Source organism: Aptenodytes forsteri, unplaced genomic scaffold (genome assembly GCF_000699145.1).
Source record: "Aptenodytes forsteri isolate BGI_AS27 unplaced genomic scaffold, ASM69914v1 Scaffold55, whole genome shotgun sequence".
NCBI classification, from domain to species: Eukaryota; Metazoa; Chordata; class Aves; order Sphenisciformes; family Spheniscidae; genus Aptenodytes; species Aptenodytes forsteri.
The window spans coordinates 1326808-1343362 of record NW_008796063.1 but is presented as its reverse complement, the minus strand read 5'-3'; the positions used below and the strand labels follow the sequence as shown (position 1 = coordinate 1343362).

At 35.8% G+C, this 16555-nt stretch overlaps 1 protein-coding gene across 1 annotated transcript in view; it reads left to right on the top strand.

Moving 5' to 3' along the window:
• Nucleotides 1-16555, top strand: part of SLC25A13 (solute carrier family 25 member 13) — an 82303-nt gene that overhangs the window by 45564 nt on the left and 20184 nt on the right. Inside the window, exons 11-12 of the mRNA XM_009286349.1 lie at nucleotides 4240-4292; nucleotides 5345-5425. Of these exons, the coding sequence (XP_009284624.1) occupies nucleotides 4240-4292; nucleotides 5345-5425 (134 nt within the window). The remainder of the gene's footprint in view (nucleotides 1-4239; nucleotides 4293-5344; nucleotides 5426-16555) is intronic.

The window sequence follows — 16555 nt, the reverse complement described above, 5'->3', positions numbered from 1 at the left end:
ATTTACTGTTGTGTCTACATTTATACCTGAAATACATATTTAGAAACTCACAGGTATTTATATATATGCAAATACAAGAAAATTTTGGAAGCTGTGTTTTGTCAACATCTCTTCCAACTGATGAGGTCACCTACATTTCTTAATATCATTTTAATCGGAAGTCCACCTAATAAGTCACAGAATGCTTCACTGTCTTAAGCAGTGCATGTAATAGAGATCATTTCACCTATACTTTATAGAAATTCTATGGGAAATTTAAGTACCAGAGATAAAATGTAGCTCATGAAAATGTTCAGTAGCCATGCTGTTAATGCCACTTCTCCTAGAGGATGAAAAAGACAGGAAATGCTGTGGAAGACTCTGTTATCTGCGATCATTAACTGTTAAGGAACTCGTTAGTTTTATTTCTTCCAATGGTGCTTCTAGCACTGCTGTGACTCCATATGCCTTCTAATCTTAGATTTTAATCATCCAAATTCATTATTACTGGTGGACTCCCATGCTAATGATACAACAAGGCCATGACGGAAACTTTCCTCCAGAAGTATGCAATGAAGTACCATTTTTGTAGAATGGAAGTACAAGCATATTCCTACCCCAAAGTTCTGTCAAAGCACAAAATCTTCAAGAAATACCCCATTTCCAGTCTGAAGGAGCTGTGCTTGAATGGCAACTGCTCATTAATTGTCCAATTTATTGTGTGAATCATCTAGTAGAAAAATTTGGCAGTATTCTGTTACTGCTTTTCTATCAGTTGTCCAAATGGTTTCAAATATTTTACCTAGACTGAGCAACAACTCCTTCAGTCAGTGGGTTTTTCTAATATGAAGGGAAAAGCGCGTCTGTTACACAGTGTGAAACTACAGTTTCACTGTTGAACGTCTGAAAAAATACTTTGGCCAAATAAGATTTTTTTACTCAATGCCATCACCGCAGCTGGGCTGGATGGGCTATTGCATGTATATTCACAATGTCTTTAGACTGCTTTCAGAAAGTAGCTTGTGTGATGTCGTAAACTCTGAATGCAGCTCTCGGTGCTCTCTCTCACATATACCTTCCCATAGAGTCCTACTACGATAGTGTGCGAAATATGAAGTGGTACGTGGTAATTGCTACTAAAGAGCCTTGGATATATAAAAATGGGTTGAATAACATGTTTGCTGTATACTATACTAGCAGGCTGCCTATGAGCAAAATGTTATTCTCTGATGTTATGAGGGGCATGCATTTTTAAGACAGTCAGATATTTCTAAGCCTGTCCTACATCTGTGTGTGTGTCATATTGCTGATCTGCTAATGCGTAGTTAACACTGAAAAATTCCCAGCGTGTCAAGATAACCTCAACAGAAAAATGACATTTTCATACGTGTCCCTTGATGTGCCTTCTTTCTTCCAAAACTTATCACCTTTATCATGTTCAGAAATCTTTCAACAATGTTTCAGGACTCCCATCAAAGGGATAAAGAAAAGATAATTTAGTTTTGATAGTCATAATGTATAGAATGCACAGGTACCACTTACAGATAGCTTTATTACATAGGTATGAGAGCAAACGAAGAGTCCCTCTACCTTCCTAAGCTGCTGGAAACAGTTGGCCTAGCTGGTATCTGGCAAGGCTATAAAATGTAGTATTAAAATTAATGCTACCTTTTTTAGAATACTGTATGCTATCTTGCAGTAGATATACACAGCATTATCTGTAATTAAACTTACAAAGCACTTTTATACCTTAAAATCGTGTGTGAAATAGAGAAAAAGAGAAAAATGCTCTGGGTTTTTGCTTGTTCAGTTGGGTTTTTTGGGTTTGGGGGGGGTGTTGTAACTTCTACCTGTTCTATTTAATCCTTCTCTTCTACATTGACATTTTATGGAAAGTTTTGAGTCGTAACAGTCCCATTCAGATTTGAGTGCAAAAGGAATGGATCAGATGGGAAAAAAAAACCTTGTGCCAAGATAAACATGTTTTTCCTGCGATTTTACAAGTGCCTTTACAAATGCAAAGTCTTAGGAGCTGAAAAACAAAAAATGGTAAAAAGGCCATCGTCAGATCGGTCTAATGAAAATGAATTTGATTTGTCCTGCTTATGTTGCTTCCAAAACTGGAGGTTCATACAGATCTCCAACTGGACTATTTTTATAATTTTATATCTTGATATCTTAGAACGTCTTTTTCTGTAATTTATTTGATATGATATAACTACAAAGTCATGTTATATATAGCTTAGGTGTAGTAGTATATGTGTATGTGATTTTAAAATTAAATGATTTCCAGGTTCTTTTGGAATTACATATCTGCTTACAGACCTGCTCTAATTCTACTGGATTAGGCTTAGGATCAGAGAGTGTGCTTGTAAAGTAAATGGAATGTTTTTTTAATCCCTGAAGATACAAATTCATTAGCCATAATGTCTATACAAAGCCATACATGTCCTATAGCAAGATGTAAATATCACGGCAGTTACAAAGATAATTTTGTCTGTATAAGGCTAAAACTGAAAAAATCCTATTCATTGTATATCCTTGTGTTTTCTTCATAGTGCTGCAGAAAATGTAATATTTAATTACACAATTCTGACTGTCCTAATGGTTTTTCATTGAAGTCTGGATTCAAGTCACCTGTGCAACTAAAACTGTTCAAGAAATTCAAATTTTGAAATTTAACTTGGTCTGCAGAATCTCTTTTTTTTGAGCAACTGTATATGAACTTAGTGTTACTGTATTCTTTTGTTCGAATATTCAGCCATATGATCATTATTTAACATCGTTGTCATGGGTAAATATTAGGTGTATGTGTACATCAGCTGTATATGCAATTAATTACTCTTTTTGGCACTTGAAAAACCAAAATGCTAATACAGGTGCAAAATTTTAAAGGCCTTAGTATATAAATATGGCTGGCCCTCCTGCTACCACAAGCCAAATGGTGCTATTCTCCAATGTCATTTCCTTATTAAGAGCACCAGTAGTAACCAGTAAAGATGATGGATGGTAGCAGGATGGAAGAATACACTAATCCAGTGCATGTACATTTTTCTCTTTGTTATTCTGACGTTTAGCTCTTCAGGAAAATGCTTTTCAGCAAGTTAGCTCTTAGAGGTGGAACCTTACTTGTTGTCTCTTTCCCAAAAAATAAAACCATGGAGAGGTGAAAATGTCAGGCTTTGTAGAAAGTACCCAAAGGTGCTGCCCGAGCTACTAAAACAAAGGGGGTCTGCACCAGGAACTCTAGCTGGGGTGATTTTCTCACATTTCTGAATGGTGTCCTAATTTTGTTATGCTGATGAATGCTTGCAACACCATTCTAGCCGCAGGCTTAGTTGGTAAGCTTTGCGTATTTTTAGGTTGTATTGTCCAAAAGTTTACAAAATACCGACCGTTCACTTCAAGCAAATGAAGCCGGCAGTCAGAGATTCCCACTTCCAGTTCTGTAGCGCATCACTTCTAACAAAATAAAATAGGAAATTCCATACCTGGGAAGAAAGCAGCATAACTTCCTTTGTTTTAAGAACTGGTGAGTTAGCTGGGCAGAGCTCAAGAATGCAGTCATACATGTTTGAATGTTTTGCATTATTTTGCTTCCTGTCCCCTTGGGTCCTGCCATCTAATGCCATTATTTTTGCCAGAAAAAGGTACTGCGCTCCTGAGTTTTGAAGTGGGTGCATCGTGTATCTCACAAAATTAATTAGAAAGTCTTAATTTTTGTGTGAAGATGCAGAAAATAGTTAGCTTAGGACAGAGTACTGAAACATAGTTGGCAAATCTGTATTAGTGTTTAAGCATAAAGTGAGCTAATATCACTTTTTAGTGATTTAGTGATTAGGATTTAAAAAAGCTAAAGAAACAAATACGTATAGGCAGTGGTAGCGCTTGAAGTGGTAGCACAAAGTTTGTTCTGAAAATGGAATGTTTAAGTACTCCCATTAAATATAATAACACAAAATTGCCCATTTCTAGGCGGTGATCTCTACATATATTTGTTGATTTGTTTAGTTAATACCCAGTTACTCGATGCACTGATAGGATTTAAAAAAGCTAAAGAAACAAATACGTATAGGCAGTGGTAGCGCTTGAAGTGGTAGCACAAAGTTTGTTCTGAAAATGGAATGTTTAAGTACTCCCATTAAATATAATAACACAAAATTGCCCATTTCTAGGCGGTGATCTCTACATATATTTGTTGATTTGTTTAGTTAATACCCAGTTACTCGATGCATTGAATTCTCTATTTCCATGTTACAGGTCTGTTACCGCAGCTATTAGGAGTAGCACCAGAGAAGGCCATAAAACTTACTGTAAGTTTGCAAATGGATCGTTTTCACATTTCTCCACGTTGTAAAGTCCATCAAGTTACAATTAGCACATTAAGGATTTTTATCCTTAATGTGTCAGCGATGTGGTAGAGTGTATTCCATCATTTTTGCTTGATACAAACTTAATTACAAAAACCACAAAGCAACTGTTTATATCTGACTTGTGAACATTACAAGTGGCATACCAGTCACATGCAGATATATATATATATAAGTACATTTTAAGAATCTTACTGAAATCTTATTTTTGGACTCGCTCCAAAATATAACAAGCTTATTCAACTTGCTCAGCTCATCTGCTTGTTTGTAAGTAGTGCAGGCCTTTGGTTTCACTTCCTAGCAAAAGTGAATAATTATTTATTGGACTTGGAGGGCTTTTGTTTTTGTATCTCCACGTGGTTCCTGTATGTTTAACTCTAGCGCAACAGGAGATAATATGAGCATGTAGTGAAGTGTTGGTAAGAAAGGAACTTGTTTGCATGAATTTTTTTCCCTGTTTTACTTCTGTAATTTTGTTATTTCTTGAATGATTTTAAGGCACTGAAAAATTTCTTATTATAACCCAATCTTAATGTATTGATTATTCACCAATAAGCTAGTATTCACCCAAGCTAGTAATGTGCATTTTAAAAAAGAAAGGTACTTAATGCTGTTAATTAAATTACTATTGTGTTAAAACTTACTATTGAACATTCTGATATTAATTTGAAATTATATTTAAGGTTGTAAATGTAGTGAGCATTTCTAAAATCTTAAATTATTTTATCATTAATTTTCAGATAATGATTTTCTTTAATTAGTGATTGTTATCTTTTTCCAATAATAAATAATTGAATTATGCTGCAAATCTTTGTAGAAAGTAAAACATAGTCAGCTTTACAATATATCATATAAAAACTAAGATTTGTTTGATATCTTTTAGCTTGGTAGCTTCATGGATGTATTTGCATTTTCAGTTGCACAGAATTTGCAGCTGATGAGTGTTTTCTCCAACCTTTTAATTTATCAGCGGTCATAACTGTTTGTTTTTTAAGGTTAATGATTTTGTGAGAGATAAGTTTATGACTAAAGATGGCTCTGTCCCACTGGCTGCAGAAATTCTTGCTGGTGGCTGTGTAAGTATCTTTTATTTCCTTCGTATGAGATTCATGAAAGTGCAGTGTGTAAGAGCAACTATGTGGACTAAGGCTTCTGTTTAACCACAGATCCAGTTCAAGAGCAGACTCTACTAGAGCATCTCAATTCTTTCCTAGATAGGCCAGCCGTTCTTGATGAAAGGGTAAATTTTTCTATGCATCGTGCCTTTTAACTGCGCTGTATAATTCCCACAGCTTAGAGTTTGTTTCCTTAATAAAGAATGTGTCTTTATTCATGTTGGCTGTAGCTTATGGCCTAAAGAGGATTCATGCTAACCTTTCCAGAAGTTAATAATTAGTTACTACTTTGTGGCACCCACTCTGCCACGTCACTTCTTTCCTGATGTGTTATTGCGCCCACTGATTTTCACTTTTTGCAGTGATACTGGCTTTTTGAAATGGCAAAAACTACTCATGCTGCTTTGAGTTCATAGCAGACGTAGGCTGTGTAATGTTAACTCAGTACATAATGCATTCCTGAATGTAGGCTGTATTTAAAACCCACTAAGTTTTTAAGAGTGTTTTGCTTGCACAAAGTAGTATCTTAATGAACAACTGGCATATTACTGGGTAAATGATAATACTTCACGGTTTGGTCTAGTTCTGTCTGTTCATATTACAGCTTACTTTATCTGGTGTATTGATTTTGTTCAAGCAAATGTAAATACTTTAGGTAAAATGAATAGTTGTTCAAAGACCAGTGCACTTTACAGATAAAGAACACTGTTTATTTAAACCGGCTTTGATCACTGGGGCAGAGCAATGTTGGTATATTTTCAGTCTATCTTTGTTTCTGCTGTCATAAGACAGATGAGGTCACATTTTTAAGCAGCTTCTACCTGTGTCGAAAACTACAGTGAGCAGCAACTTAAAAACAAATGCTTGTGTCTTAACCTCAGTAGGTGCGGAGATTAGTGCTGTATGTGCTTGCAGAGAGCGTACTACGATTATCTGAGCCTCAGGGTGCAGTGGCTTGGTTGCGTTGCAGGCTGAGAAGCCCTGGCTTTCTGTAATTCTCAGGAGATGGGGCAGGATTTGGCTGCTGTCTCACTGCTCCTTCTGTTTGATCACTGACCTGTTGTAGAGTGCCAGGTAGGATCCCCTTGTTCTGTAACTTTAGGAGCATTCAGGGGAGAAAAAAAGAAGGGGGGGGAGAGAAGAATGTGGGTCTCTAAAGCCCTAAATAAAAAGCATGCTGTAAATGAAGGAAAAATGCAATAAAATGCTTGCAGAGTAAAAAGTATTTGCCCCTTACACTAATAAAATGTCTTATGAACATAGCAGCCATAGAGAATTCAGCAAAATTTTCATTTAAAATGTCATTTCATCTAGAGTTTTTATTTTTACAGACTGCTGTGAATTTTTCAATGCAGTACAAAAAGCACTCTTTACAGAGACCCGTCATTCATGAGAATGCTGCAGCAAGCTTTTTGCCAGTAGTTCATTGTAAACTAAGTATCTGCTTTAAGAGATAGGTGGCTTGAGACGTATTTTAAACATGCTGTAAATGTTGGCTTGTCCTATTTGGTATTTGAAATATATATTAACAATGAGATGCTGCATGAAGTTGTAGCAGTAGACATGCGGTGGCAGAATGCCCTGAGTTTTCTTTCAACTGGAGTGCTCCACTTAAGGGCATAGTCTAGTGCCAGGCAGATAGGTTGGAACTTGTCTTTTCTGCAGGTGGTCTTTGGGTTTTTTTGTAATTTTAAACCCAATTCAGACTAGCAACAGAGACTCTCATTCCAAGTGGTGCCTAGATTTTTGGGGTGAGTTTTTCTCTCGTGGTGTAAATATATGCATAAAATACGAGATGCCAAAGACAGGCTTTTTCCTATAGCTTTCAGCATTGTAGTGGCCTAACTTTTTGTCCCCATTTAAGCCAATGTGAAACCTGCGATTTCACTGTGGAAACGGTAAGGACACTGTTGAATGCTTTTGAAAATTTTCAGCCTTGGATTTTTACCTCATTTCACAATGTAGTAATCGCTTATGTGGGAGGCAAGAAGACAGGAGTGCATGATGTGTCAGTCTAAAAAGGGGCAGCCAACTAAGTCGAATTTTATAAAAGACACCTGCCCTATCACCTTTCCGCTCTCCGCATCTAATTCTCAGCTGTGATTGTGTTACAAACACAGACGTGAAATTTTCCTTCTTCTGTGCTTCTGTTTCCTTGGAGTGTATTCATTGCTTATGCAAGGGCTGTGTGCTGGGATGCATGCTAGATTTTAGTGTTTTAAATACCAGCCCTGTGAGTACAGTATAGCATTAATACCTAAGAGGGGGAGGACCGAGCAGATACTTGGATGGTTCGGGTTGTTCAGTAACACAAAGGGCTTTGGAGGGGTCAGTATCACCTGAGTAGCTCCACTCTGCTGTTTGCCCAACCATTGCCAGGCGTTGACTTTTAAGTCCCCAAGGAGTTCGCTTTGCATCATAATTACTGAGAATTAGTACACATGGCTGACTTTTGCACTTGTAACTAAAGCTGATTGTTTCATTGAACAAGTCTTTTTCTGTTTTGTAAACTGTTTTCTCTCCTGAAAAAAAAAAAAAAGAAGAAAAGAAGAAAATAAAAAGATCTTTTACTTCATGACCTTGTGGCACTTAGTTCCGTTAACAGCCTGTTTCATAGTTTTTTATTATGTGAAGATGAAAGTGATAGGTTGGTTGAGATTTATTTTTTTGAGACTCCCAAGAATATAATTAAAAGTATAACCTTTATATTTTTATACAGAATCTTAAAGAGGGTTGTTATGTAAATTACTAACTCAAAATTTCCATCTCCTTTGTTTGTAAGAAATTTTCCTAGTGACTATGGTACTTGTTACCCATAAAAATATATGTAACTTCCATATTTGCACAATGCTTGACACCCACCATGAACTCTGGTCTCTGCTGTGCATTTAGGACTCTCATCACTCATGCAAATACGATATAGCCCTTATCATTATTAGACTAGTAAAAAGCTTCAGTTCCGAGACATAGTGTAATGATACTGTAGAGCTAGGATCTGCCGAGCATCTAAACCACAAATCTGACTTAACCTCCTTAAATGAAAAAGTGCACAAATATGCTGGGTTTGATTTCTGCTAATGCTGTAAGTTACCTTCAGGAATTCTTTGAAAAAAGGATGCCCTTGGGTAAGCTGTAAGTACAACTTGAAACCTTTTTTTTCAGTGGCAATAATCTTGAAGTTTCTATAAGCTTTTTTTCATGGTCTTTCAATTTATTTTATATTTTAAATAAAAAATGATCACTAGTCATACTGAGTTTAGCTGCTTGCTTATTTTAAACTTAATTCAGTTAAAAGCTTCTGTTAAAAGTAACCTGATTTTTTTGATACAGCACTGGTCATTATTCTTATTTTTGAGTTATATTAACCAATTGAAAACTATTTGTAAAAGTGGCATAAATACTATTTTTGGGGTTTTGAGGTGTTGCCTTTAACACTAAGCTTGTAGGTGAGACAGTCGTTTTGCTTAGTTCCTTACATAAAGCAGTTCCACGTTTGATTGAAAAATTTACATTGTGTGTCTGGAAGTAACCAGGAAAGAGATGCAAAGATGCAAAATAAAGAGTGATCATAAAATACATACAAAATATTAATAAAAACAGAAGAAGTAGTATAGCATGACTAAAAAGAAATAGCTATATAATATATGTTGCCTTGCCTGCATATAGTAATACAAGTATATAGGTAAATCGGAGGCTTAATGTTCAGCAAGAAAAGGGAAAAACATTTTGCTTTATTAACCTTTCCTTCTGCTCTCCCTCCTCTTTCCGAGCACACACAGTCTTTTCCTTCCCAGCTGCTCAGTGTGTGCTCACTATTAGCCAGTTTAAATCATGTAGCACAGTACAATTACAGACCCCGTACAGATCTGCTTTTATTTAAGTTGTCAAGACAATTTTAGGCATATTTCTAGAGACTTTATAGTAATTGTAGTAAAGTTAGGACATATTGGACCTGCTTGAACAGACTCAACTCCGCTATGGAACATAAAAATTAGATACGGTTAAGATGGAGTTCATCTAGAAAGTGCAAAATCCTGTCCAGAATTAATTTTTATAAAGGAATATGATGTGAAATTCCAGATGAATTGTGCCAAATAACCGATCCAGTGCAAATAGTTTTATTAAGCTACTTACAACATTTATTTTATGTTTCAGAGAGTAATAAAGCTAAGTCCACATCTGAGCTACATTTTCTTTGTTGCATTGCAGTAGTGGTAGAGGGTGGATGGACTGCAATTCCCACACTTCTTAGATATCTTACTTGCAGAAATTTCTAAGTTGTAGGCTAAAGGAGACTGAAGGTGTCATTCTTGCTTTCATTATTCAGAAACCTAAATCTGATAAAATTCTATCCTATTTGGCCAGGAACGCTGAGCTATGAGTAAGGGTGAAATGAAACTGAGCATTATGTATGTCAGGGAAAAAAAATCTCTGCATGTGTATCTGAAAAAAAAAAAAATAAAAAAAACGCCTGCTATCACACAGAAAAGTTTTGGTATAGTTTATTGAGATAGTTAAGTAATGATGATGTTCTTGATGATTGCTCATTTTAGCTTTGAAAGCAAACGGCATACATCTCTTGAACTCTTAACAGATTTATTCTCAGAGGTCTATTCTCCCTGTAGTCAGGGAATGTAACTTCCATTACTTTCAAGGGGAGTTCTACCTGCGTGTGTAAAAGCCGGACATTCACATTTCTTGTTTAAGGAGAGGTTCAGAAGCTCCTAATACATGGTTTTTTTCTTGATTAAATTAAAAGCTATTTTCTTTTTATATAACATTTATGTTGTTAAATAAATTAATTAGATTTAAAGTCTATTTAGTATAAATATAATGTAACAGAATATACTATAATTAATTAGGTATTTTTAAAGTATAGTTTTCTCCTCTGAACCACTGTAATTGTAGTTATTTTCAGCACACTGAAAATAATTTAAACTAATTGTAAACTTTTGGTACAAAAACCCCCAGCTAGATCCAGACTTAAATTTAACTTCACATTTGCAAACCTGTTGTGTTTCAACACTGCTCTGTTTTAATTGTCTCTGATTAATTTTCAGCTAATCTTAGATTTAAGCCTTATAATGAAGTTTAGGAAGGCAACATACAGTAACATGATAGCCTTTCCAAGAGGTTGTACCAAAGGGCGGGGAAGTTCCTGGTGTAGAGTTCCTGCTTTTCTTTGACCTCACCCCACATTTCCTTGCAGGTTTAGATGTTTTAAAAAATAGTTTGCTGAAATTTTCACCCAGTCATACCTGTTTAAACTGGCCTTTCCTGAAAGCAGTAAGGAGTTATGCAGAGCATGATTTCACTCTATTTTGAATTTTCCTTTTGGATTAGTTAATTTAATTCTAATTTTTTTCCAGAGATGTTTTCCCATAACAAATTCGAAGTGCTTTCCCCTTTTGCTTCCCCTCTCTTCTTCCTTTTCATTTCCCTTCTCCCCTTAAAAAAAAAAAAGAGAGAGGGGAATTTTTTTCAAACTATAAAACAAGGAGGGATGGATAGGTTTAGGTTGATATGTTTCTGATTGCAGAACAGAACAATTCTGAACTATTAAAAAGGCCAATTTTTTCCAACAAACATACTTAATATTCTTCCCATTTAAAATGTATTAATTTTTTACTATTGTATTAGAAATAATGACTGCAAAATTTTATATGAACATACACTGCAGCTTAAAACATGTAATTGTTTTGACAATTATATTTTATTACACATCCCTTTCTCCTATTACTACTTCTTTACAGGCAGTAAAATATTTTAGTGTTTACCAGTGCAGGTTAAAAAAAAACAACCCAAAAACAAAGCCTCAAACTCAAATCAGGAATTAAAATCTAGCTTTCTGTGAGAAAAAGGAAGATATTTATGATGTCACAGTAATTTATGATGTGACCAAGAAATAATGGGTCACAGTTTTAATACACCTATCATGCCTTAAGACTTGAAAGGTCTGTAAATCATTAAATGATTCTACAACTAGTCAAAATAGACAAGTAGAGCAGACAGAGCCAAATGTTAACATCTTTGACAGGTCTCTAACTTAATTGCTTTTATAATGCCAATCAAGTAGGCTCCACTTTGATTTTTTGGCTAGGCTTCTGAGAACTGAATTACCTGTAACGTGGAAAATATCAAATCCACAATTTTAATTTTTTCCCCACTGCAGACTTGGTCAGTGCTTATAAACAAACCATACTCCTGTTTGTTTCTGTTTAGCCAGGTCATTAATAAATTATTTTAGGGAAATCGTCACAACTTGTATCCGAGTCTTAGAAATCTGTCTGAAGCAGTAGCAGGAATGTACTTCTGTTCAGACTAATTGCAATTCTATTTATGAGCATTTTTACGTGAGCGTTTGAAGGAGTTTGCTTTACATTTTATGTACATTTGGACATTAACAAGACTCTGAGATTCTAGCAGTGTTCGCTGTTCGAGCTGCCCAAAGCAAAACCTTAGCCAGACCAAGAGAAGTCTGTCCTTGGAAGACAAGAAGGATTAGATGGAGAAAAACACAGTTCTGCCTGAGCAGCATGACAGTGTTTCTGTGCTAGCCTGGTTGGGGTAGTGAAAAGCAGATGATTGAGGGCTCAGGAAATCTCCTCATGAGCTGAAGAAAAGGTATTTACTATATGAAATCCCATTGCTAAAGAGCATTATCAGGGTCCTGTATAGATAGGACCACAGATGAGAGGACACAAAATAGCATGAGCAGGCTTGTCTGGATTTTTGAAGCCTGGCTTTATCGCAAAAAAAAGTAACACAGGACCAAGCTTTTGAGAACCCACTATGCTTTGCCCTTGATATACAGCATCGCATAATTAAGGTTGTCACCTTTGAAATTTATAAGGAAAACAGTCACTTTGGACAGATGTCTGTTACTCAGTAGCTCTTCTGGTAACAGGCAAGTCCGTAGTGTAATCACCTCTGCAGCAACTCAACACAATTCATCTGATGCTCTTGGGATCTTTTGCCATACAAACACCAAGACTTTTAGAGGTAGTTTGAAGCACCGCAGTGGCACTCCATAAATCTGGCTTCTAAGCCTTGTTCTGTCGTAGAGTTAGTACGTGATTTTGGGGTAAATAATTTAATAGTTCTATGCCTTAGTTGCCCTTTATTATACAATGAGGATGGTAATTCATCCATTCTTGCATCCCTTGAGTGCGTTTTTAATTTAGCTTTTTTTTTAATGACAGGGAACAATCTTTATTTTGTGTCTGTACAATGCTCAGCACTTTAGGAACCTTGACTTTAATTAGGATTAATGGATGCTAGCAAATGCACGGGGAAACAAGCTGCATCTGGAACTGGCAAGGAGTAAGGGCCTGGGACAGCGTACGATATTCAGTATGACTGGATGTGATAAACAGTTGACTAAAAATTTTGGGACTTGCACCTGTTTGTCTTTTTGTAAATTGAATGAGTAACCAAGACATTGTAGACGATTTCTTTTGCAGAGGTTGATTTTGGATAATTATATAGTATGTTGCTTATGTATTTTAATGGTTGCCATTAATTGCCATAATTGCTATCCCTGGGTGATATTGTTGGGAAATATTAACACTCTAATAGCAGTAGTAATCCTTTCTTCATCCATGAAACCTGAAAAGGTGATATGTGACAAGTTGTATGGGATGCAGAAGAAAGATCTAGGCTGACTGACCCTAAATGCTCATAGCTGAGAACAGGAAAAAGGCTATGATTTGAAGTAGGTAATAAGGTTAATTAGAGGCACAAGAACAGTTGATGGTCAGTAGCAATGAAAGGAAAAGAATCTAGTACTTTCTTCTGGGATGGAAAACACAGAATTTTCTTCCTGAATTGCAAGCTGTATTCTCTTCAGAACCTACACCGAACCTTTCAAATGGAGATGTGAATGCCCTAGGAGAGTTGGGTCTGGTGTGCTCATTTCTTATCTAATCTCATAAGGGCACAAAATGCAGTTACATTAAAAAGAACAGGAATTTCTTGTCTTAGTGTAATGACGGGGGTGAAAATCTGTTTATTTTCCGGTAAAGTTTATTACAAGGTGATTTGAACACGTGAAGAAGTAGAAAACATTCTGACTTCTTAAACTGGAGTGTTGTTAAGTGGTTGTTATTAAACTAATTTTTTTTTCACTACAAGAGTGGGTTTTATTTCCCCATGGACAAAAAAAAATACCTCAACTATTTCTACTTCTCCCTTCCGTTCAGTAAAGTAGGAAAGTAGAAGGAGGCATGTGATAGACAGTACTGTATTACTGCACAAGACTATACTGCCATCGAGAGGTGTTGGGTGATATCATACCAAGTGCAGAGTTGAAGAACTGCAAAAATGAAAAAAAAACCAGCTTGTTTTTAAAAATTCGCATGTGTGGATGCATAGCTAGCTGTTCGTGTGTTAAAGCACATTGAACATTTTATAGGCATGCAGAGTTCAAGCTGTGTGTGCATGAGGAGTTCTTGGATGACGTAGGTATTTACCTTTTATTTTCTTGCTTTACATCAAACAAGACCATAAGTGCTTGTGATTAGGTCGAATGTTAAATTCTTTCAGAATAATGTGCGCTCTTACAGATAATTATCTATGCAGTACCTCTAAGTATCTACTCCTATAAATAACTCAAAATTGCAGGTTTTATTTTAATCCTATGATAATAACTGAAAAGTAATAGATTTGCTTTTACAGTCAGATTATTTGTTTCTTTAAAAAAGGATTGGAAGAGGTGATAAGGAATTCAGAGTTGAGGGTATTCAAGTTTGTAACTTCAGTATAGAAAAAATGGTATTACTGGGGACTATCTGTATGAAACAGTTGATAAAGTTGATTTTTGTGACACTTAGTGGAGAAATAATTAAGCTTGAGCAACCTAAGCTTAAACTGTGTTTATTCTGGCCAAAAAAATAGTTTTCAAATTCTGACCTTTGGGAGCATATTTTAAAATTTTAAGATGAGCTACACTTTCAACTGCAAAAGTTAGCAAACAAGAAGGCAATGTTCTTCAACTTTTGGCCAAACAGAATGAATGAGCAGGGTGATACGATGTGCTGATCATGTTTTGTCTGTTTTTTCCATAACAGTTTATACTAGCACCTTGAAGAGACTGGAAAAAAACAGATTAATGAGATTTCTTTCATTGCATTCACTATGCAAAAACTCAGAAAGAAGACAGAAGCCATGTTATTGTGATTCAGGCTACTGATTTGGAGATCAGGATATCTGGAGACTCTTAGAAGTTGTGTGTGTTTGAGCTAGGGGGACGCACACACTGGGCATACAATTAACCTCTTTACCTCAAATCCCCTTCTTGTAAAACTGGAGTCATTGTACTTTCCTCACAGGAGCACTGGGAGGAAATATCATTAATATTTATGAGACACTTGCATACTGTGATGATGAATAACACAATAGGAGTTACCAATACTAGGCAAGCAAGAAATCATTTCATTAGAAAGTATAGTAGCCATCTCCAGTTTGCTTTCCCCTCATTTTGAGAGTAAGGAGCTGCAGTTACCAGCATAGATGGTTAAATAACAGGGCGATAAAAGCTTCCCACCAGGCGACTGTACTTGTTACCACTAGAGCTGCCTCTGCACTGGTTGATAAACTGGCCTTCCACTCCATCGCAAAGCAGGCAGGTGGTAGAAACCCTCCTACTGAGACCCTTTGTCAGGTATTGTCGGGCTCATCGCTTTCAGTTATTCACCATTTGATTTTTTGAGTATATCTTTGATCAAATTTAGAGGATGACAAAGGTTGTTCAGGGAGTTCTGGACTAGTACCTAGACAGTTTTGTGGAAAGGCTTCATTGGAAATTTCCAATGTCTTTCTTCAGACGTCCTTTGTGGGCAGCAAAACCGATAGTCTTTTTAGTAATGCCAGAAACATGCAGGTCTCAGTGCTTTAAAAATTTGAATGCAATGAGCTTGATTGTATGAAGTGGGTAAACAATAGCATCCCCATTTTTCAAATAGCAAGCTGAAGCAGAGGAAGTCTTATGTGATTTACCCAGAGCCACAAACATCTAATGCTGCAAGTGTCGATGCAGCCAGGTTGGACATGCGAACGTAAACATTTATATGTGCTAGCACCTGAAGTACTTCCCGTTAGTTTGAATTCAGAAATCATTTGCCTTTATTCTCCTTTAAAATCAGATTTCTTTAAATATGGCATTCACTTATAAACATTTTTATAGATTTTTAAATTGTTCAGTGTTTTGGTGCCATAATAATAATAATAATAAAATTAAACTTAATTTTGTTGTCATCTTTTAAATTTTAATATGGTTTTCCCATAGTGAAAATTAAAGGAACACTTCCCATGGAGTCATGGCACAATTAACTGCAAGAATATCATACTGAGACAAAGTAGTTTATTTGTGCTAATATAGATCAGTTGGTATGAGTTTTTAAGTAGTGTGTTTTAGAGGATGGCTGTGGTATAGCAAACTTGCAAATGAATATTATCACCTGCAATTAGGATTTTATCCTTTTAAGAAGAAAATACGTGTGATGGCATGTGGGATTGCTTTGTATTTGTAATACACAGACCAAAATGTTTATTACATATTCACCATAAAGACCTTTCCAGGATTTTTTTTTTATTTTGAGACTTTGCAAGATGAGTAGACAAGTAAAAGAAACTGTCTCAATTTTTTGTTTTGAATGCTTACTTACTTAATAGGTTTCAGTTAAGTGCAGAACTGAAGTCAACGTATGTGCCAAATAATTTATCAGTCTAATTTCTGACGGCAACAAGAATAGCAGTTTTATATGTACCAGGATTCTGGTTTGGTAAAAGCAGTTAAATTAAATTATGCCAATTTGAAAGTCAAAACCAGTTGAGTTACACAAGAGCATGCTTTTTCTGGTCAAAATAGGAAACATTTGGGATATTTTGGGGGTTATGTAAAGACTTTAATTTGTAACCACACTGTGTACGCTCAGTCTAAGTGGTAGACAAGTATAGTTGTTCGTGCGATTTGCCATTTCTTCAGCACATTATTTAAACCATATTACTGTGCATATTTTTTATTTTGAATGATAGTTAATCTGAGCTATGATTAATTCTTTTAACATTTGGATAATTTAAAAAAGATGTGCA